General features: G+C 37.2%; 1 protein-coding gene across 2 annotated transcripts in view; it reads right to left on the reverse strand.

Annotated features, from left to right (window-relative positions):
- Positions 1-663: 663 nt before the first annotated feature.
- The window catches only part of mroh1 (maestro heat-like repeat family member 1), a 51,596-nt gene continuing 30,315 nt past the window's right edge, over positions 664-21,944 (reverse strand). For both annotated transcript variants that reach the window (XM_062063515.1, XM_062063514.1), the window contains 21 exons: positions 17,841-17,920; positions 17,522-17,663; positions 17,291-17,386; positions 15,033-15,137; positions 14,811-14,946; positions 9,717-9,829; positions 9,357-9,509; positions 9,226-9,282; positions 8,946-9,043; positions 8,624-8,789; positions 8,376-8,545; positions 8,143-8,280; positions 4,974-5,088; positions 4,689-4,835; positions 4,558-4,624; positions 4,193-4,314; positions 3,949-4,098; positions 3,691-3,825; positions 3,261-3,363; positions 2,147-2,212; positions 664-2,072 (listed from right to left, as the gene is read on the reverse strand). In XM_062063515.1, the coding sequence (XP_061919499.1) occupies positions 1,996-2,072; positions 2,147-2,212; positions 3,261-3,363; positions 3,691-3,825; positions 3,949-4,098; positions 4,193-4,314; positions 4,558-4,624; positions 4,689-4,835; positions 4,974-5,088; positions 8,143-8,280; positions 8,376-8,545; positions 8,624-8,789; positions 8,946-9,043; positions 9,226-9,282; positions 9,357-9,509; positions 9,717-9,829; positions 14,811-14,946; positions 15,033-15,137; positions 17,291-17,386; positions 17,522-17,663; positions 17,841-17,920 (2,436 nt within the window). In that variant the 3' untranslated portion in view covers positions 664-1,995. The remainder of the gene's footprint in view (positions 2,073-2,146; positions 2,213-3,260; positions 3,364-3,690; positions 3,826-3,948; positions 4,099-4,192; positions 4,315-4,557; positions 4,625-4,688; positions 4,836-4,973; positions 5,089-8,142; positions 8,281-8,375; positions 8,546-8,623; positions 8,790-8,945; positions 9,044-9,225; positions 9,283-9,356; positions 9,510-9,716; positions 9,830-14,810; positions 14,947-15,032; positions 15,138-17,290; positions 17,387-17,521; positions 17,664-17,840; positions 17,921-21,944) is intronic.

The following is a 21,944-nucleotide window of genomic DNA, read 5'->3' on the forward strand; positions in this document are numbered from 1 at the left end:
TGATTGCCATTTGTTGTGATATTGTATGCAGGCATGATGTACTTCTTCCTGAAAATAGCCAAAATTCCGTGTAAAACGTGTTGGCAACCTCAGTCAAGGAGAGAGGGAGAGGACTACAGAATTTTGACCGTGATTGCAGTACCATTTCTGGCCACATTATTACATATGGCTCCTTTAAGATTCATACACTTAGTTTTTCTAAGATGTGTGGAAAAAGTGATTCTAACAATATAATTTTTTTTAGTTGCAGTTAATTAATTAACTCCTAGCCTTATTACTATCCAAAAAGAATGGTGTGGAAAATAAATAGAATTAATTGTTTCTTTCTATTAGTGGATGTTGTTTTTGTCTTATATAACTTCCATGCATGGTGACAATGTGTCTCTTTCGTACTATCATGTGGACACAAACAAAATTGCACACCTTTGAAATTGTTGAGGGAGTGTTGGCATGAATGTGTTGGAATTTGTGATACAATTGTACTTTTTAAGGAAAAACATTACCGAAAAAAAGGTACAAATAGGAAAAATAATCATTTTAATGTCTTTATTTCTCCATTTGGCGCACATGCAAAGTTCATTCTTTCACACATTCACACACTGAGCCATTTGTAATTTCAAGATTATCATGTGACAAACAAACGGAATTGTGCCTAATACAATATGTTAAAAACACGTTTAATGAAGTCGACTCACCTAATGTAAACATGTAAAGAAATAAGCATAATTACATCAACATTTAAAAGACCAAACAAGCGTAATGCTAGACAACATTGTTAGAAAGTGCCACAAGTCCACGTTTAACATCTCAATAAATAAACACAGATGTAGGAAAATATTTCTTACATGAACTTAATAAAAATCTTTTATTCACAAATTAGGAGACTGCTTGAACTTAAGGTGATTGATTACCTGGCTGATTGTAGTTTTTAGGATAGGAATGCAAAATGAATTCTGCTAATACACATCAGCAGATAAGATAAGGCTGACACAAACACATGTAAATGCAAACAGTGACATATGAAAAATATAAAACACATTCCAATTGTGACATCAAGAGTCATTTAAAAATATGTTCTATACTATGCAAATTGGCACTTTAAGTATCAGGCCTATTTTAACATATCATCAATTAACATGAGAACACTAATTCAATAATTTGTATACATTTCTCTATGAATTGTAAGGTCGTGTTGCACTGCAGATGTATTCTCCATTGGCTGCTATGTTAATGACGTACATGTATTATTAATAATCTAAAAAACGTGTATTATAAAAAAAAACAAAAAAACAAAAAAAAACAGCTCAATAAGGAGCAATAATAATTATGAGATGTTGCTTGGCACCAACACGGCTCAAACATGTTCCCCTTTGGTCGCCACTCAGCCAACTTTATAAATCATCTGTCACTAGAAGATGATTGGCTGGACTATGTGACAGAAAAAACAGATCAAACCCAGCAAAAAAAATGAAAAATCAAAGTGAAATGTCACATGATTTGGCTTTGTCTGGCATCCCTCCAACACCATTATTTAGAGACTTTCATAAGCAACTGAGCTCAGTTTATCCACACACACACACTCAAGTAAAATAGTATATCTACACAGAAATATGTGTCATTCAGACAATATTTGAAGAAACGACATTTTTTTCTAAAAACATAATTCTCTACGTATCTGTAATAAAAAAAAAATGGCATGTGGCGAATATGTCACAGACATGCCTCTGCTACAGTCTTTGGTTATAAAATATAACACTATTAGGACTATAAGTCATGTGACAAACCGAGCTACAATTATTTAAGTGCAAGTGTGTTTCAATGTTGATGCGTTTGTGGACTTCATTAAAATGGAATGTCATTTCATGAACATTGTGGTTTTTGTAACGTTAATACCACATAAAGAGTTGTACTTATTGCTCTCTTCCACGTTGATGTACAGGTAAGTGATAACGGACAAACACTTGCCAGTAAATGAGAGCTGTGTTGCTCTTTGTGTCAGTGGAAGTGTCCCATGGCCTCTGCAGCCTTCACTCTCACCACAGGGTCGGGATCTTGGAGCAGCATCACTAGACCTGAGGATGAACACACGTACATTATAGTGCACATACGTACTCTAAATTCAGCAAAGACAAGGTATATGTATCACCTTTAGTGATGGTGCCCATATTGAGATGGAGGAGATGCTCCTCTGGAAGGTTCCCCAGCAGAAACCCTGATAAGAAAACACATTATGAGCATGTAAGAAACAAACATGTAATGTTAGTGTGTTTTCATCTTTGGACATGCCAACCTTGAAGAAATGTTATAAGTCTTCTCTAAGCTTTGAGTTAATAGTTTAATGGTATCATAATTTTACCGTATTTTTCCCATTTTCGCAGTTTTTGTTTCTATTTTTACAAGGTGCTGTGGGTCAATTAAAGAACAGCCATTTTGGACATGCTTGTTTCATTGCTCTTTGTCAGGGTTGAACACAAGATGTGACATTAACTCTTTGGGCAACCACAACTCGTGTTGACTATTAGTTAGTTAGTATCCTTGTGTTAGCTTACCACCACCACGGTGTGGAGCAAATTATAGATGGGTTCTTACTCCCGTTTTACTGGAAACTGTTTTGACCGTAAAGAAAAGTGCAATATAAATGTAATATATTATTATTCCTTTGTCACGAGTAGAGTAGGGGAGTGTTACTGCAGCTGGATTTTTTTTTTTTTTTTTGCAAATGTTGATCTGAAATCGGAGAAGGCTTTCTTGGAGGTGGACAGTAAACCCTCTGAATGAGTCGTGTACGCACAGGACAAAGCTAAACATGTTACACACTGAGTAAGAGCAAGCCGGAGCAGACAGCAGGGCCGGCTTTTCAGACAGGCAAACCAGACGGCCGTCACAAAATCATTTTTTTGTTGTTTTTGTTAATGTTTCTAAACTCTGGACACAGGGATTCTCAGGGCAAAAACCAAATGACTTGTGATCAGATGTTATGTTAGTTACTGTGTACTATTGACTTTGTTTTGCTTAAACAATATTTCATGTAATAAAAAGGACCTACCGGTAGTTTAAATAGTGTGTTGATTTTATCGCATTGACAATAACACTCACCATAAGTAAAATGTACAGTTAATACATGTGATCATGTATGATCGGTATTGGAATCGTCAGCATAAAACCCTGATTGGAACATCCCTACAGGTTTCAGAGATTGCACTTGAAAATGGAAAAATGCAATAAAATGCAGACCTGGACAGACCGGTTTGATTCCATACCTATGAACATAGCAGCTCCTGCACGAACTTCAGACCAGTTGCTCTTAAAGAACTGGAGGACTGAGATGTGGTAGAAGTTTAGCATGCCTGGAAAGTCCTGGATCTGCAAAAAATATCGCAAAGAAGCACAAAGGCATCTAACTACATTTCCTAATCAATTAAATACTAGCTTTTGAATTTGAGAATCTGTGTCTGAATGTTTTCAACTCCCGTTTCCAGATCAGTGTCATAGTAAATAAAATAATGCTTCCCCAAGTAGTTGTGAAACAGCTGAAATCTGTAGCTCAAAAAAATAACAGAAAATAATTGAAAATCCCTGCTTTAGCTTATAGAAAATAGTTGGGACTGAATCAACAGCACCTATACTAGGAGTCGCCATGTAATGCACTCTATTTTCCTCCTGCTTCAAGTCAACGCGCGCGCGTCTCACCAGGTACTTGGTGAGATCATTGATGAACTCCCCGTAGTGCAAGCTCTTGTCCTCATAGAGATGATTCTGAAACATGGCTGTGATCTGCTCCGAGCCCACCATTGGCGCACACACACGCATGGAATACTTACAAGCCTGGACACAAAAGAAAAACATGAAATTTAACAAAACAATGGTCCATTTGACTTGTGTATCATGTCAATATTAATCTTTTAAGAAAAACATGGATTCTACTTGTAGGAAAAGCCCATTTCTTACCTTTACAACATGTGGGTTTGGATCAACCAGGTGTAAAAGCAGACTGACCAGAACATTGTGAATTTGGTCTTTGAACACTGGCTCTCCAGAACCAAACTTAGAGAGGTTCCCCATTAGATGGATGGAAGTACAGCGGATCTCATCGTTCTCCTGGAAATGCAACGTCTCTCATATTAACTCTTCCTCAGCATAACCAAGGTGTCAACTGGTACATTCTGATGTGAAAATACTTAAAACAACTTACGCTCTCTAAAAATGGCTTGATCTTCATGAAGATATAAACTACTAGTAGGTGGACATTCTTCTTGTCCAGGTAGATGAGAACTTTAGACAGGCCTGACATGGCCTCAAGAGTAATCAGCTTGCCTGCAGGGAGACAACTTAGTTGTACCCGAAAACTAGTTTGCCTTTAATCTTAATACAGTTCGTTTGGTAGGCTGTCAAGAGAGTGATCAAACTTAGGTAAATTATCTCTTATCCATTGACACTGTATGTGTCATGTCAACAAGAACATTCAATTCCTATTCAACAAAATAACCCTAACCTTCAATTGATTCAGACAAAAGAAAGGAAGTGACAAGAGGGATTGTTCTCAAACATGTCAGTTACCTGGATCATCTTTCTCCTCCATGCCTGAACTCATTGCTGCCAGCAGCTCTTTGGCATATTTGTTCACCTACAAGAAAAATATGTGTTTCCTCCATTCAAACGAGTGTTTGCGTGTTCTTGTGTGTGCATACCTTTTCAGGGGAGCCAACAGCTATATTACCAAGCCCCCTCACCGCCAACATGCGGACAGTGCTGCAAGGATCGGATATCCTTTCCATCATGTTGTTCATTAACACGTCAATCAACATCAATTCTGTCGCCACGTGATGGTTCAACAGCTATTTAGAAAGCGAAATACATTATATTGTTAAAGGCAAGTTTGTGGGTTTTTTTTTTAACAGGCTTTCTAAATTCTTAACATTTGCACCAAAATATTAGTGCAACGTTAAAAAGTGACAACATTTGCTGGTTGTCACCTCAGAGAAAAAAGCTGTGACGGTGATCCGCTGACACTCATAGATGCTGTTCAAGGATGGGCACAGACCCTCAATGATGGCGGGCAACCTCGGGCCAGCGTGTTTCGCCATTGCCCTGATTAGAAAAAGATTATCTGTCATTCTTAAATTTGCAGTCTTTACTGAAAAGTAGGAAAGAGCGGAATGAAGCTAATTCTTAAAAACAAACCCAATGGTTATATGTATTGATGAGGGTTTGGACAAACAATAACAATACTGGAACAATTTTATACTTTGTCATTAAACAGGAAATAACATATTACTCTTACCAGTAGTAGTCATAGTAAAAAAAAACAGTAGAAGTACTGATAGTGTTTTCAACATTACTATTGCATATTGTCATGTACTACAACAATGGATCCCTTAACATAATCCATCCAAAGAGAATGTTGAACCTTTACCTTGTTTGGAGTTTTTTTTTATTTTTTATACCCAACACTAAACACCCAAGAAACACCCTATTGCCTGAATATAAGATAACCCATCCTTTATGAGACCAGTTTTTGGAGACATATTTTGGACAAATTGTTTTAACTTCTGTTTTCAATATCAGTGAAATAACCTCTGGTATATTACTATAACAAGTGTCAATAGCTTGGAAATGAATCTCTATTTTATTAAAATTGGCATCCTAACTCCTGAAAAGTTAACTTTTTTTTTTTTTTTTTAGAACTTTTCAGACACTTTTTTCAAGCAGGTCTCTAATGTGAATGGATCTCTTATCATCAACGTTGGTGTGTGTGTGAGTGTGTGTGTGTGGGAGTGTGTGTGTGGGTGACAGGAAGAAATGTGCTAGCTTGCTTGGGAACAAGATGCTGGGCAACACCTGCTGGTTTGCATGTATGAATTGCTACACCCCAAATATATAATTTTTAAGTCTAAAAGGGGTCGTATTGTTGTTTAACATTTGAAACACTTCCTTGTGGTCAACATAACATGTAATATATATATATATATATATATATATACACACACAAGCTGCAAAGCTTGACAGTCTGTTCAGTATGCGCCGTTTTGTGGGCTTATGTATGTGCCAGAGATTTCCTCCAGGCCACGTTCCCTTCAGCTGTGTTTCCACCCCGTCAGCCATTTTGTAGTTTTTAGCATTTTCATATCAAGTCTTCTGACAGATAAGTTAAAACTATACACTACTTTTTATTAGAAATGGCAACAGTGGAGGATGCATGTGCAACAAATGCAGTTATTATTCAAACTTGCCCTTTTCACTTTAACCATTTGTTTGAGACACAACAAAATCAGATGGGCTGGGGTGTTAATGCCATATTCAGGGAACATATCCACACCCACAAATTGTCCTTTGGGGGTTTTTCATCATTTGAGTATGTGTCCTTCAAAATGCAAATAAAACATTCATCCATACTTTATCTCACTATCTACAAACTGCCACATAATTCAAAATAATTTATTGATGATTTAATGGAATAACTTTCAGTTGTGTGCATTGACTTTGACTGTTTGATCAACACAGAGGACTTAAATGTTCATGTGAATGTAGCCATTGACAGACAAGCTAAAGAACTCAGTGCTGTCCTTAAAATGTTTGTTTTAACTTAGCACGTAAAAGGAACCCACCCACTGCAGTAGCCACACTCTTGATTTGATCATTATTAAGGGTCTTGCTATTTCACACCAGAATGTTATCGATGCTGCTTTATCAGATCATATCTGTTTTTTCTTCGACTTTTCGGTTAGACCCAAACCAGCAGTTGGGTCTGCGGCTGTTAGGGGAAGGCTCATAAATGGACAGCAGGTGAACGTCGGCCTGTTGATTCAATTCATCGCTGCATTGAACAGATCAATGTGTGAACGCAAGACAATTTTCTTCAGCTAAACTCAGACAAAACTTAAATCATTGTCTTTGGCCCACAGAAGCAAAGAGAAACGATTAGTCACCTTGAGACCCTCTCCCTGAAACCTAATAATCAGGTTAGAAATCTAGGGGTAATAATGGATTCAGATTTGAACTTTAATGACCTCAGCTTTTTACCACCTGAAAAACATTGCCAAAATCAGAGGTATTATTTCTAAATCAGACTTAGAAAGACTAATCCTTGCCATTGTCTCCAGCAGGTTAAACTAATGTAATGGCCTTTTCACTGGGCTTTCTGAATGAGCTTTAAAGTGGCTGCACTAAATCCAAAATGCGGCTGTCCGAGTCCTGACTCGAACCAGGAAATATGACCATATTAGTCCAGTGTTTAGATCACTGCACTGGCGTTCTGTTGCTCAGATAATAGACTATAAATAGCTCTGCTTGTGTACAAGTGTTTTCATGGCCTTTTGCCAAAGTACATATATGACATGTTGGAGCAATAAGAACCATCTTGAGCTCTGAGAACCTCAGGGAGTGGTCTCCTGCTGCTGCCTAGAGTCAGGACCAAACATGGTAAATCTGCATTTCAGTTTTGTGTTCCTAAAATCTGGAATAGACTTCCAGAAGATGCGAGAGGAGCCTCAACATTGGCAATGTTAAAATCCAGGCTTTTATTTAATTGTGCATGACAACTGAAATTATTTTATTTGCAGTATTTGACTGATTTGAATTAGAATTATAATTGATTTATGATCATTTTATTTTATGATTTTAATCTGTATTTTGATTTAATATTTTTATTTTTGCCTTCCAGTAGACTTATGTAAAGCACTTTGATTTGCCCTGTGTATAAATTGTGCTCTATAAATAGAATTGCTTTGCCATGTGCATGTACGAGGCAGTCTGCCCCACAACAAGAGGATGGAGAAAAGTAAGGAACTCAATTTAATGACTACTGGAAAAAAATGGCATATTCGCGTAAAGCTCTTTAAATAAACCACTACCATATATAAAGATATCCGCTGACATAACTAAGGCAAAATACAGCAGTAAAATCTCAAATTTCATAGGGCTAATTTGGAAGCAGGCAATATTTTATAATTATCTACACCAGGCTTTCATGGATTGATTTAACATTTTGGCAGACGTATGGGGATCCCAAATACACAAAAACAGGTACTAACAGGTAAGAAAAGTTGGTTTTGCATAATAGTGACCGTCCCTTCCAGTGGTCAAACATAATATCATAAAACTTGAAACATATTCATCTGGTAACATTCTGTACTTTTGGTTTACCTTGCTAGTAGCGTAACTCCAGTGATGTGTGCATTCTGTTCCTTTATTGCATCCCAAGCATTATCATCGTCCAGTCTTTTCATCACTGCATCCAGCTGAGCTCTTGCTAGCAATATTCTCAGTGCATCAGCTGCCACTCTACACACGCACACAGGACAATCTATCAGTCTCTAGATGAAGACATAAATATGCTTTACAAAGGCAGCACAATTAAGACAACAAATACGCCGAACCCTGCAACGTGGACCGAGGCAGCGTTTTTGTTGTTTTTATCCTTTGGCGCCGACACTCCGACACTAGCTCCCATTCTGACAGTGAGACAGGAAAACAGCTGAGGAAACTGACTTAGTGCTGGCTCTTGGCTCTGGCCATTTAATAAGAGTTCTTTGAGACCACATGTCATCTACAAACAAAGAACAAACATTTGTATAAAGATAAACATGTAATTGCAATACGGCACTTCTGTGTGTTTATCACTTACAGCAAGTGGCTTATGTGTAGCGACCTTGGTGGTTCCTCCTCTGATCATAGACTCTTTCTTGTCCACGTAAGGCGCCATGATGGCAAGTTTCTCCATCACCATCTCAATAATTTGATTGGCTACTATGGGGTCTGCTCCCAAAGCCATCCACATTTCACTGGTCCAGCTAAAAACAACAGGAAAAACGATATATAGTGCATTGGTCAAAGGTCTGTTCTAAGAAGAATAAAGTACACATTGGAATACATATCTAAGGGGGAATAAGTTATCAATTGTACTTGTGTGATTGTGCAGGTAAACATTCTAATATTTTTGTGCATACCTGTCATATGGAAGGGGTTGGTTAATTAGTGTATCAACAACAGTCTGGATATGCTGTGATGCCAGGATTAATACTGTCTGACCAACTGCCACTCTGACCTAAACACAGGTACAAAAGGTATGACACCATCATGCAATATCATAGTAAATATAATTAACTATGGATAACTTTGTTATTCTAAACATGAAGAAACTATGTAACAGCACAAACTAATGAAAACAAATATCTGCTATGACGACCATTGTACCACTTGTTAAATGACCAGAGCCAAGAGCATCACCTGTTCTTCAGTGATGCTCTGCATTCGCACATGAAGCACCTCCAGCATCTCGGGTACCTAACAATGGAGATTAAACTCTATTCAGCGGATGCAACAAGCACAAAGCACAGTGATGTGAGCAGTCACACTACCATCTCTTGTAGCCCGCCTCCTCTGTTCTTCAGCAGAGTGTTGAGAATGACAGATGAAGCTCTGCAACAGTTTGTCTGACTGTCGACCAGCCCCTCAAACAACATGAACACAAATGTAGCCAGCTGCTGCTGAGGTAGACGCTTACTCATCACCTGAAGCACACAAGAACATAGATAGTGATGACCAGTGTGTTGCGCCAACCTCCATCTTATTCAGGTTATCGAGGGAAAACAGAATATGTGACCATATCTCAATGTATAATAGAAATAGGAAATGTAATACCGTACTTATTTTTAAATTTTTTTTTTTTTTTAAGTTCAACATTTTGTTGATTTGATGTGTGCTTTAATATGATGTACCTTGGTGAGCTCAGCGCAAGTCTTGTAGAGAACTGAATGGTCTGGGTTTTCTAGTCTGCCTTTGAGAAGCAAAAGGCCATCCACAGCTTCATCTTTGTAGTCTAAAGCAAAACCTGGAATTCACATTTCAAAGGCGATATTATACTTTTAGTTAGTTTTTTAGTTTATTATTTCATCGGTCAGTGGTTAACGAAATAAAACAATTTTATATCCATAAATTGACAATTTTACAGACGAAAAGGGTTTAGGCTGAAGTTAAACACTTATTTCACCTACGCCCTATTACCAGAGTCAAATACAAGATGTAGTAAAACCACGAGACATCAAACTCTAAACTTGAGCTTCATAGACATGTAAAAACTTTTTAGAGTTCCTTTAAACAAAACATTACAAATACACCTTGTACACAGCATTAATAACTATACAAATATATACACAGTAACTACATACCAACAATTATGTAATACCCATATACACTCATACATGTTAAACATTTGTACCAGTAATATACTATATACAAACACTTACATTTCCATTAGTATTTACAGTATATACCACATATATTTTTTTGTTGTTATCATTGATCATAGTATTAACTACTGGTATTTAGTTTAGAGTGATATATTTTTCTAAGACATTAGTCTTAGAGTTGAACTGGAAGATTTTAAGGCATCATCCAGTTCAGTTCCACAGACAGGTGAACCTGACAGAAAACCATCTACGGGTACTTTTTAAAACTAGTTCTCACGTTTGCTTTCTGAAAGACAGATGAACCTCTGAGGTCGTATTGACTCTCCCTGGGTTTAAACCTCTCCTGGAGACACTGAGACAGCCTGCAGTTATGAGCTTTATACAACAGAACAGCAGGGTTGAGGTCAACAAGATCATGTAGTTTTCATGCTTTTAATTTAATGAAAAAATCATAGGTATGAGCATAATAATCCACATAATTTACAATTCTAATTGCCTTCTTTTGAAGTAAGAAAACTGAATTGTTTGGTTGTATGCCCCAGATTTCAACATAGTAATAGACACATGGAATTATTTAACATGTTAAGAGGATTTTGATTTACAGAGTTTTTATATATATTATATATTTTACATAACTAAATGGTAAATGGATTATACTTGTATAGCGCTTTTCTACCTTCAAGGTACCCAAAGCGCTTTGACACTATTTCCACATTCACCCATTCATACACACATTCACACACTGATGGCGGGAGCCGCCATGCAAGGCATTAAGCATGACACATCAGGAGCAAGGGTGAATAGTCTTGCCCATCGTGACTACGATGGCGGAAACTGGGATTGAACCTGGAACCCTCAATTTGCTGGCACGGCCGCTCTTTCACCCGAGCCACGCCGTCCCCAACACTTATGTGACATGGTATGTTAATTTCCTTAATTCCAAAATGTATATGCTTTGTTTTATTTAAATTGATTGATAGTTTATTAGCATCAAACCATTGCTTTAGAATTAAAAGTTAACTGTATACGGTCTCCAAGAGCTGGCCAAGGTCTTGCCCAGAACAGTACAGGCTTGTATCATTGGCAAGGAGAATACAGTTTACTTTCATAAGATTTTAAAGACATAATTTTTGTAGAATTTTTGAAAACTGTGCAAATTAAAGAAATAAGCCTATATTTGGTAAACTGATGCTCAGCTCCACTTTTAAAACTGAGAATAACTTTTGCTGTTTTCATTGTTAAGACGCCTTTTATAAAATAAATATTGCATATATATAGGTGAAGGTAATAACTATATAATCAACAACTTATTTGACCAGAGAGATGTCTATCTCACAGCAATCTGTTGATGTCTTGTTTCTCAAAAATTTTTTAATTTCTGAGATTTAATTTTCATAAACAGGAGAAATAAAAAAACAATTCTAAGTTGTATTGAATGATTTGTTCATTAAATTTAACAGCATTTTTTGATTGTACAATTTAGTTTGCTAAAATGGGTCCAATATTAACAAAGGTGTTAAATTAATCAGTTATTCCCTTAGTGCCTTTATTTTCTATGACAGTTCGGATGTTCATTATTTTTCTTGTTTTTTTTAATAATACCATTTAAAACTTTCCACATACCTTGGATGCTATTTTTGTGTTGTTCCAATAGGTTACGGAAATGTGTTATTTTATACGTTTTATATTTGTGTTTTGGTTTCATTGGTTCTGTGTTTTCTGCATAGATCATTTTGCTTTTTGCAGGAGTTCAGTATTCCCCTTGTGACCACCGTTTCCCCTTACCAGTGCTATCCTTGATAATAATAATAGATTTGTTATTCAAATGTTAAGTGTACCGGTAATACAAATACAATCTAAGTGCTACAGAGTAAAAACATCATAAAAGCATTAAAACAAGACAGTAAAAAAACAATATTAAAATAAGCTATATGCTTTTTTTTAAAAGTAGGTTATTAGCCCTTTCTAAAAGCATCCACCGTCTGTGGGGCCCTGAGGTGGTCAGGAAGGGTGTTCGACAGACGGGGAGCGGCAGCTTTAAAAGCTCTGTCCCCCATGGTCATGAGCTGTGTCCTGGATGCGAGCAGATGGTACGGTTGGCCTGACCGGGTCCTATCTGAGGTGTGTGGAGGTCCATGAGGTAAGTGGAGACCGTAGAGGGTGTGCATGAGGAGGACCTTGTACTCAATGCGGCGGTGACAGGGAGCCTAGTGAAGGGTGCGGAGGGTGGCGATGACGGCTCATAATGTAAAGTTTTTTTTAAATTTTTAAATTTTAATAAATTGGACAGTGCTTGTCATACAGTTTTAAAAAAACGTTAATTGAAGGTTTCATATGCCTCATCTGGATCTGTAGAGGTACAAACCTCCCCCCAGTCCTGAGCACATAACTTGTATTTGAATTCTGCCACGGCTTCTGGTGTTCGGTGTCTGACAAATCTATCATGGTTGCTTTTGTTGTTTCTTTCTTGTCATATAATTAGTGAAAATGCTAAATACAGTGAGATGATCACTTATGTCGTTGAGTAGTAGTCCTGCTGTTATTTGATTCTCCGGCTGATTGGTGAAAATGTTATCTATTAACGTGGCAAAGTCTGTTGTCATTCTAGTTGGATTTGTAATGAGAGGAAATAAGTTGTTGCTGTATAATCCTATTATAAAATCTGTTGTTTTTGTACTGTCTTGGGTAGAGATGGTAATTTATGAGATCTTTGCGGTTCCGATTCCTCTTTCAATTCTTATTCGGTTCCTTAACGATTTGTTTAATTGATTCTTACTTGGAAAAAAAAGATGAAAAAAAAAGTTGGATTTGCATTAATTAAGTGTAGTTGAGAGGTCACATTACATTACACACATACGTACGTAGCAGAGAAAAATAATACTTTTTTTGAAAATTAATATAGTAAATTACCGGTAGTATTCTTCTGTAGAATTTAACTAAATAAATAATGTTAAAATTACACAAGAATGTAACAGTTAGTAATGTGATATTAACTTATTTTATGCAAAGTGAGATATGTCAAGCCTTTTATTTATTATAATGTTAAAGATTATTGCTTACAGTTTAGGATAACCTTGAATTGAAAATCTCAGAAAATGTGGATTTCCAAAAATTTAAGCTTTTAAGATCAAAATTATAACAAATAAAGGCTTGACAATCATTCAGTCAGCCATTTAGCACCTTAAGGACTCGCTCTCGTAATGGAGAAGATACGATGAATTGCACACTAAGTCCCAAAGCCAAAGACGATCGACCCAGTCATGGAAAAAGGAAACCGCCGTGGCTCAAAACGGAAATTCACCAGTACTCACGGGCCCCGAAAGGCCGGACCGCTGCACACCAAATCAGACAACTTCAGCGGTTTCAGCGTTCAGGAGAAGAATAATAACCTCTCCGGTAGGCTACTGTATGCTGTTACAGGCACTGTCTTTTGTTCAAATTTGCTAATGAAAACAAGCACCTGTGTAAATATTTCATGTCTGCGGCTTAAAAAAAAATATTTCCAAAATTACATTCAACCCAAAAATTAGGTGGGTGCGGCTTATAGTTAGGTGCACTCCATTGCTTGTATTCCGACACGTGGCTTCTTCCCAAAAGTGAAAACCAGCGGTGGTCAACCAAGCTAAGATGGCTGTTGTACAGCAAGCGAACTATCTGAGTACAAAACAGGCTTAAATCTTCCTGCAAAAAGCAGATACGTCAAAAATCCAACTAAGCAATGGAGTAGATCCCTATACTTTATCAAAAAAAGATTTGTCGAGTGATACCAAGGATCATACGTTGGTCACGTTCTCAGACATATCGAACTACTGTACTCCAGACGCTATATTCTGCACAACAAAACAGATGGAAACTTGGAAAATAATGGAGGTCCACAACTTCTTAGTGTGTGGCTGGGTCAAGGAAATTGGTATCAAGACTCTCTTTCGGATAAATATGTATCGTTTTTGCTCGGGTAAGGTTGCATTACATGATTTAACTTCGTGTCTACTGATGTTCGTTGCGGTTACACGCACCGTTAACGAGTAGCGTGTAACATGTATAATGGCCATGTATCCCAATCAATTTTCCATTTAGTGAATGTAACCCTCAAGGAAAGAAATAAACAATACAAAACAAAAGAAAAAAAGAAGAAAGAAAAAAGGAGGAATGGAATCAAAAATAAGAAGAATGGAGGAAAAATAAAGAATAGAAGAGGAAATAAGGAAATAGAAACAAAGAAAGAAAGTAGGAAATAAAGAAAGAAAGAAGAAAATAAGGAAATAGAAACAAAGAAAGAAAGTAGGAAATAAAGAAAGAAAGAAGAAGAAAATAGAAAAGAAGTAAAGAAAGTAGAAAGAGGAGAAGATGAATGAAAGAAGAAAAGGAGGAAAAACGAAAAAAAGAAAAAAGAAAGAAGAAAAATAAGCAAGAAGGAAGGAAAGAAAGAAGGAAATAAGGGAAGAAGAAGAAAAACAAAGAAGAACAGAAGGAAGGAAGGAAAGAAAATAATTTAAAAAATAAGGAAAGAAAGTAAGAAGAAAGAAGGACGGAAGAAAAAAAGAACAGAGAAAGAAAAACACAGATATATTGTAAAAGTAAAACAAAAAATCACATTAATGTAATATGAGTGAGTGTCTTCACCTTCATAGCGTAGCTGGATAGACAGCAGTATGTATATACAGTCTATAGTGGTGGTGCGTACAACCAGGTGAGGGTCAGAGCAGCGCGGAGATAGTCGCCCCAGCAGAGCTCCAAAGTTATGAAAGGATACCATGTTCTAGACACAGACAGACGTGAGAAAAGGTTCAATAACATGTCACGTAAACTTTCTGATAAAGCAAATCAAGGGTTGACAGGGTTCACCTTTACTGTCATATTGTCCAAGTAGTGAGTCAACATGCGAGCAGTGGCTGTGATAGCTCGCTCTCTCTCATGGTCTTGCGGTGAGCTCAGCCAGCTTTCAACGTGCTGCACAGTGCAGGAAGGGATTAAGGGATGTCAGACGACAGAGGAACAGACGGGAAAAAATATTGTTGACACTTAATAAACTAATTACCCCTTCATAGGAAATTAAAAACAATTGTTTTCAGTGACCGTTTAATTTTCAGTTATAGCAGCAAGTCAAACAATGTAATGACATGTAAAACTCAGACAAAGTGTCAAACCCACAAATAATTTCAATGAGACAATACTTGCCTTAGGCTATTTACCAAACATTTTGTAAGCAGAGTACCGTATTTTTCGGACTATAAGTCGCAGTTTTTTTCGTAGTTTGGCCGGGGGTGCGACTTATACTCAGGAGCGACTTATGTGTGAAATTATTAACACATTACCGTAAAATATCAAATAATATTATTTAGCTCATTCACGTAAGAGACTAGATGTATAAGATTTAATCAGATTAGCGATTAAGAGTGACAGATTGTTTGGTAAACGTATAGCATGTTCTATATGTTATAGTTATTTGTATGACTTTTACCATAATATGTTATGTTAACATACCAGGCACGTTCTCAGTTGGTTATTTATGCGTCATATAACGTACACGTATTCAGCCTGTTGTTCACTATACTTTATTTTAAATTCCCTTTCAAATGTCTATTCTTGGTGTTGGGTTTTATCAAATAAATTTCCCCAAAAAATGCGACTTATACTCCAGTGTGACTTATATGTTTTTTTCCTTCTTTATTATGCATTTTCGGCCGGTGCGACTTATACTCCGGAGCGACTTATACTCCGGAGCGACTTATACTCCGAAAAATACGGTATTACAACCTTTGGGTGTGACAGCCCTAGAATGCACACCAATTATTTTCTCAGTCATGTATCTTTCTTTTGAAATTAATGCCTTCTATACAATCCGACTCAATGACATAATGCAAAATTATTTAACCATTTTTTTATTCAATACGGGATATTACACAAACTAAATGTTTGAAGGGAAACTTAACTTTTTTATTTTACTTTGCCTATTATCCACAATCCTTATTTAAGACAAGAACAATTTTTTAATGCATACTATATATGAAATAAATGCGATCAAAAGTCCACTTTCATGGGAGCCTATGGGAGTCACTCTTTTCTGCCTATAAAATCCCCTTAAAAACATCCAAAAACCTCCATTAGGGTTTTATATGCATTATGTAAGTATATATGTAATGTAGTAACAGGCACATTTATAGTAACATTTAATATTTATGTATTTTGATCATTTTAAGCACATTGATTTCAAAAGCCATCACAACATTCGCTTTTCCGCCCCCACTAAATCACTGATTTCTACACATTGCAGAGTTCATGAGAGCCATCAAACATAATAAAACCTAATTTACTGTACAATGTCTGCTGTTATTACGATGCCGACTGACAGAATTGTTATATTCCTGTTTTAGATAAAAAAATTAGTCATAATCCTCGCAAAGAAAAGGGGGCTGGGGTTGTGTGTGTGAAACCAAGAGTATTTTCATGTCGTTCTCGCTATTTGGATGTCAAAGTGTACAAAAATGTTGGATTACATCCTCGTCCTTCTGCTATCCAGGTGAGAGGCATGATTTATGATCTACAATAAACTTTCACGAGCAAATGAAGCGAGGAAGCAGTTTACCAGTCGATCATGTCAACATTGGCACACAAGCAAGGGATCACGGCACTGCTATAGTCTATCTGCATTAACACTTATAATAACAATATCACTAATATTTGATTAATATTAAAGTCAGGAAAAGTAAATTGAGTATTTTTGGTGCTTTTTGAACGTTTGTTTTTTTTTTAAATTGGGTTTTATGGGCGGAATAGAGGACATCCTATTGGCTCCACTGGAGGCAAACTTTTATTTACGTGTTAGAATGCCTTAAAAAAATATATCCATCGTCATGTCTTTCATAATTGTGAACGATAGGCAAAATTTTAAAAAAGTGCAACAAAAATGGTTTAGGGTGCACAAATTATTAAACCCATGTCAAAGAAAACCTTATCTGAACAATGTCAGACAAAGAACACATATACATCAACTACATAAACATGGACTGAATAAAAAATGTGGACAGTTAATTATAAAAAAGTTACCGGTAAGTGGATAAAATAAAAGAACAGTTTGAGAATAGAAAAAACAACCTCTTTACCTTGAAAACACTCTGTAGACTATCAGGCGTGGGATCCTTGGCTAGCACACTGTTAAGTAAGTCATGCAGTGCAGCCAATGTGTCATGGTACAATGCCTGCACACATGTGATATTCTGATTAATTCCACAATGTTTGTGCAGCATACACATGTATAATGCATGGTTCAAAACTTTTTGTATCATATTAGAGCGGTGCACAGACAAGGTCACAAAACACAATTATGTGATCACCTTTCTTTGTTTGGGGTCCAGTATTTCCTCCTCTTTAGTTTTCTCTGGAGTGTGTGTCTCAAGTGGTAGAGAGAACACACTGGTCACACACACCTTCAGCAAGTCAAAGGTCTCATTCTCACTCAGTGCGGGGTCCAAAAGCCTGAGGTATATAAGGTCAAAGGTAAAACCAGTAGGAAAAGAAAAGGGTAGAAACATGAACTGCGTCTCATTTGGTTAGCAAAGATAAGTTCAAGAGTTCTTTGTTTTTTTTTACAGAGAATAAAATGTCAACAGTTTCTTTCAATGGTGAAACCCTAAGAAGAGCATTTGAGGATACACGAGGATGGTACAGGTACTCATCACCAGGTGGCGCACTGGAGTCCGAAGTGCATCGGCAGGTTCTGCCTTAATAAAATCCTGTCCAAGAAAACAAATCAATAAGTAATCATAAAGAAAAGTGTGAAGGTGAAAGGTTTTATTTTGTTTGTTGGTTTGAGTGTTAGCAGGACGCAAACATACATTATCGTTGTGAAGTCCCTTTCTCAACGATGCCCCAGAAGTATCTGTTCTGTCTATTCCTAACATCTTGTATCAAATTAGTCTAGCAGAAAGAGATGTTCACTTTTGTTAGAGGATTATCTTCTCTAAACTAGGAAGTGGTCTGCCAATACGAGGGTTGCATATGATGTCACATCCGTTTTTGTTATTTGCGGCTTAATTCACACGGTCAACCAGTTTGAGCATAGTATTAAAACAACTGAGAGAGTGTAGAGTTTGATCAGAAAATGCCGTATTGCTGTTCTGTTGTTGGGTGTTACAGTCGTTCGAATAGAGTAAAAAGAAATAGCTTTTATATAGTCCCAAAATAAGTGGCTATTAAAAGGTAATAAAGTCAGGAAATAAAGTGCGTCGAAGGAAATGGCTCCTAAAAGTATAACTTTCATCATCTTGTGGAATACAATCAGACTGGTTGTGTCTGCAGCGATCACTTTGTAAAATGTTTGTTTGAACATTTGATTTGTTTGAGAAACTGTAATGCAATCAAGTTATATTAGTAGTTTTTGATAGCAGAACTAAACAAAGAAATGACTATAGATCACATTAGTTTTTTGTTCTTTTGTGGTTGCTATGCCTAAATATAACTACAAAGTCCTGGTTGTGCAAATAAACTAAAGCCATGTAAAGTCCGAGTAATAAACATTGTGATTGTTGGTCCAATTCACCGTTTTTTTTTTGTCGATTTTCATAGCAAAAACTAAAAGCTTGGTTGTTGTACAAGAAAGCTAAGTGCTTTATTTTACACGGATGACCACACTATAGCGTCTTTGGTGATATTTGTTAGCATCAACAAAATATCCTTTATGGTATTAATAAAGTAGATGAATACATCTCTCGAAGGCTCAACAGCATATACTGAATCTTGATATCGCTAGCAAACATTGCTGAACAACAGGGACATTTATAGCTCAATAATGAGACAAAATAAAAACTTCACACAACTTAAAAACAACTGCAGACATGAATTGTAGATGAGACTACCGTAATATTTGTAGCCGGAAATCAACTGCAAACAAACGTATCCTTTTTCTCATGAGCGTCATGATCATAGCAGCACGGCACTCGTTATGTCAATCAAATACAATACTTACCTATACACGAATAAGTCCAACTTTGTCTTTCAGGGATTAACGGTAAATTTTTGGTCCCCTCAGATGTAAAGACATGATGTGCCTCCAATCTTTTCTTCTCTAAATACCTTAAGTTTCAAGTGAAGTGTGGTAGCAGTAACCTCTTGGTGATGATAAATGGTTGAAATCTTTCTAAAAAAAATATTTTTCTTAAGAGTGTAAAAATCAGCTCCATCCCATTTTAAATATTTTTTCATGATCGCTTTTAGATTTGCCTATAAACCTTTCAAAATAAGCCTAAATCTGCATGGATTCAAGTAAATAAACAGTAGCCTAATGGGGCTTACACCATCGCCTGAAACCCAGAAGTGCCCGGATGTGCCTCTAGGTCACGTGATTGCAACTCAACTATACTGTATAAGTTCAAACAGAGAGTGTTACCTTTGTATTTGTACACCCCACATATGAATTGGGTTGACAAAAATCTTAGCCATTTTGTGAAAAAGCCTCAGTTATTGTACGGCCAAACTTTGCACGTTAAAAGGTAGTCTGTTTGCTCGCATATCATTCTGTGAAATCGAGTGCCCAGACAAAGAATTCCATACATTGGTCTCTACGCTCATCACCATCTTCACTAACAGGAGTCTTCAATAAGGATAAAAGACAAGTTAAATGTGCTTTTATTCATTTTGTCATTTATGTGTATTTTGCATAGTTTTTTTGCACATATAACTATAATTATTCCCTATAAAATGCGTTTGGTCTTAATATATTTAGGGGTCTGGAAAAGACTACTTGAATGTATATTACCCGGTATATCTTATGGCAAAAGATTCTTAGGTTTTCATACAATTGGTGCTATAAAGTGAAATGTAGTTACATCAAGCAATAAGGTACATCCTAATAAACTACAATATCTACATAGAAGTATTTTGATTTAAATTGACAATTTTTCAAATTGTCTGAGATGCTGAACTTGGGTTATTAGCTGTAAGCTATAATCATTATAGTGCAGCTGGTAACCAGAACGATCGTGCATTTTGTGATAAAAGCATGAAATTTGGTACACTTATAGCCAAAGGCATTCTCAAAAGATTTGGATATGGTGCCACCATGAATTTTCAGCCATCTTTCAAAATGGCTGTCAGTAACAACTGTTCGCTTATGAATGATGAATATAATATGTTTCAGACTTATTTACCATACATAGTACTTGGTAAATGTCTAATTTACCAAGTTCATTGCTTGCCAGACCCGAGATGGAAACCTAGAAGAGTTCTTTCGACACGAGAACCAACCATGTCCACCAGCGCTTTCTGATGGGGGAGGTCTCCGACTGGGAGTGAAGAGTGATCTGCTTCCATGCCTGGAACAAGTTCACAGTGCATACTCTGACAGTCCAAAGGTTACCTGCACCATTGTAGATGGGGCAGCCATCATCCAGATGCTGAAACCAAGTTCAGCAAAAACCTTCAATGACTATGCCTATGTGATCTTCATTCCATATCTGACCAGAAAGTTTGAAACTGTGTCCAGGCTTGATCTGGTGTGGGACCGCTACTTGTCTGACTCTCTTAAAGCTGCTACGAGAGCACAGCGTGGCACTGGAATTCAGAGACGTGTGGTAGGTGATGCAGCCATTCCCATGAACTGGCAAAACTTTCTTAGAGTTGACAGCAATAAGACTGAGTTGTTTGCCTTTCTTTCAGAGGCTGTGCTCAGATGGTTTGTGCAGGAGGATAAACAGCTTGTCATCACAAGTGACATGGAAGTCCTTAGAAAGCCACCTCTCCCAGATAGGACATTGATTGCTCCTTGCACGCATGAGGAAGCGGATAGTCGCAGGTTATTGCACGTAGCCCATGCAGCAAGAAACGGCCAACATAAAATGATGATTCAAACAGTTGATACTGATGTTGTGGTGCTGGCTGTGGCAGTGGCTCAGACTCTACAACCAGAGGATGAGCTTTGGTTGGCTTTCGGTACTGGTAAGAATTTTCGATATTTGGCAGCCCATGAAATTGCAGCAGGGCTTGGGCCCGAGAAAGCATGTGCACTACCAGTGTTCCATGCATTGACGGGTTGTGACACTGTGTCAAGCTTTGTTGGCCATGGGAAAAAGACTGCATGGGCTGTATGGTCTGTGCTTCCAGAACTTACACATGCCCTGTTGAAAGTGTCTTCAGCCCCAGATGACATTCCACAGGAGGTAATGGCCACAATTAAGAGGTTTGTTATCTTAGTCTATGACCGAACCAGCACATGTACAGAAATCAATACGGCAAGGAGGAAGTTATTTGCAAAGAGGCACAATGTGTAAACAATCCCCCCTACCAAGGCTGCCCTAGAAGAGCATGTTAAGAGAGCTGTATACCAAGGAGGGCACGTGTGGGGTAGTCCTGGTGTCAACACCAGAACTACCTTCACCGTGCAAATGGGGCTGGTCAAAGTCACCTGACGGGGACTATGAACCCTTCTGGACATGCCTACCAGATGCAGGCCAGTCAAGTTATGAACTTGTCTCATGCAAATACAAGAAGGGTTGTGTTGGGCAGTGTAAGTGCAAAAAATCCCCCTTACAGTGCAAAGCCCTTTGTGTCTGTGAAGGCGAGGTTGACTAGTCTTCCCTGTGATAGACCCTAGGTTTAACATGAGTATTTTGAGATAGAAAGAAGATTCTTAGAAATTCCAAAGTTCCCAATTCAAATTCTGCATCAAGATAAATGTATAGTTAAACATAGAGATCATCCATATCTAACCAGTTGGTGGCCATTTTGAATTTTCAATGAAAATGTTCCACTATCCAAAAGACA

This window comes from Entelurus aequoreus, linkage group LG11 (genome assembly GCF_033978785.1).
Source record: "Entelurus aequoreus isolate RoL-2023_Sb linkage group LG11, RoL_Eaeq_v1.1, whole genome shotgun sequence".
NCBI classification, from domain to species: Eukaryota; Metazoa; Chordata; class Actinopteri; order Syngnathiformes; family Syngnathidae; genus Entelurus; species Entelurus aequoreus.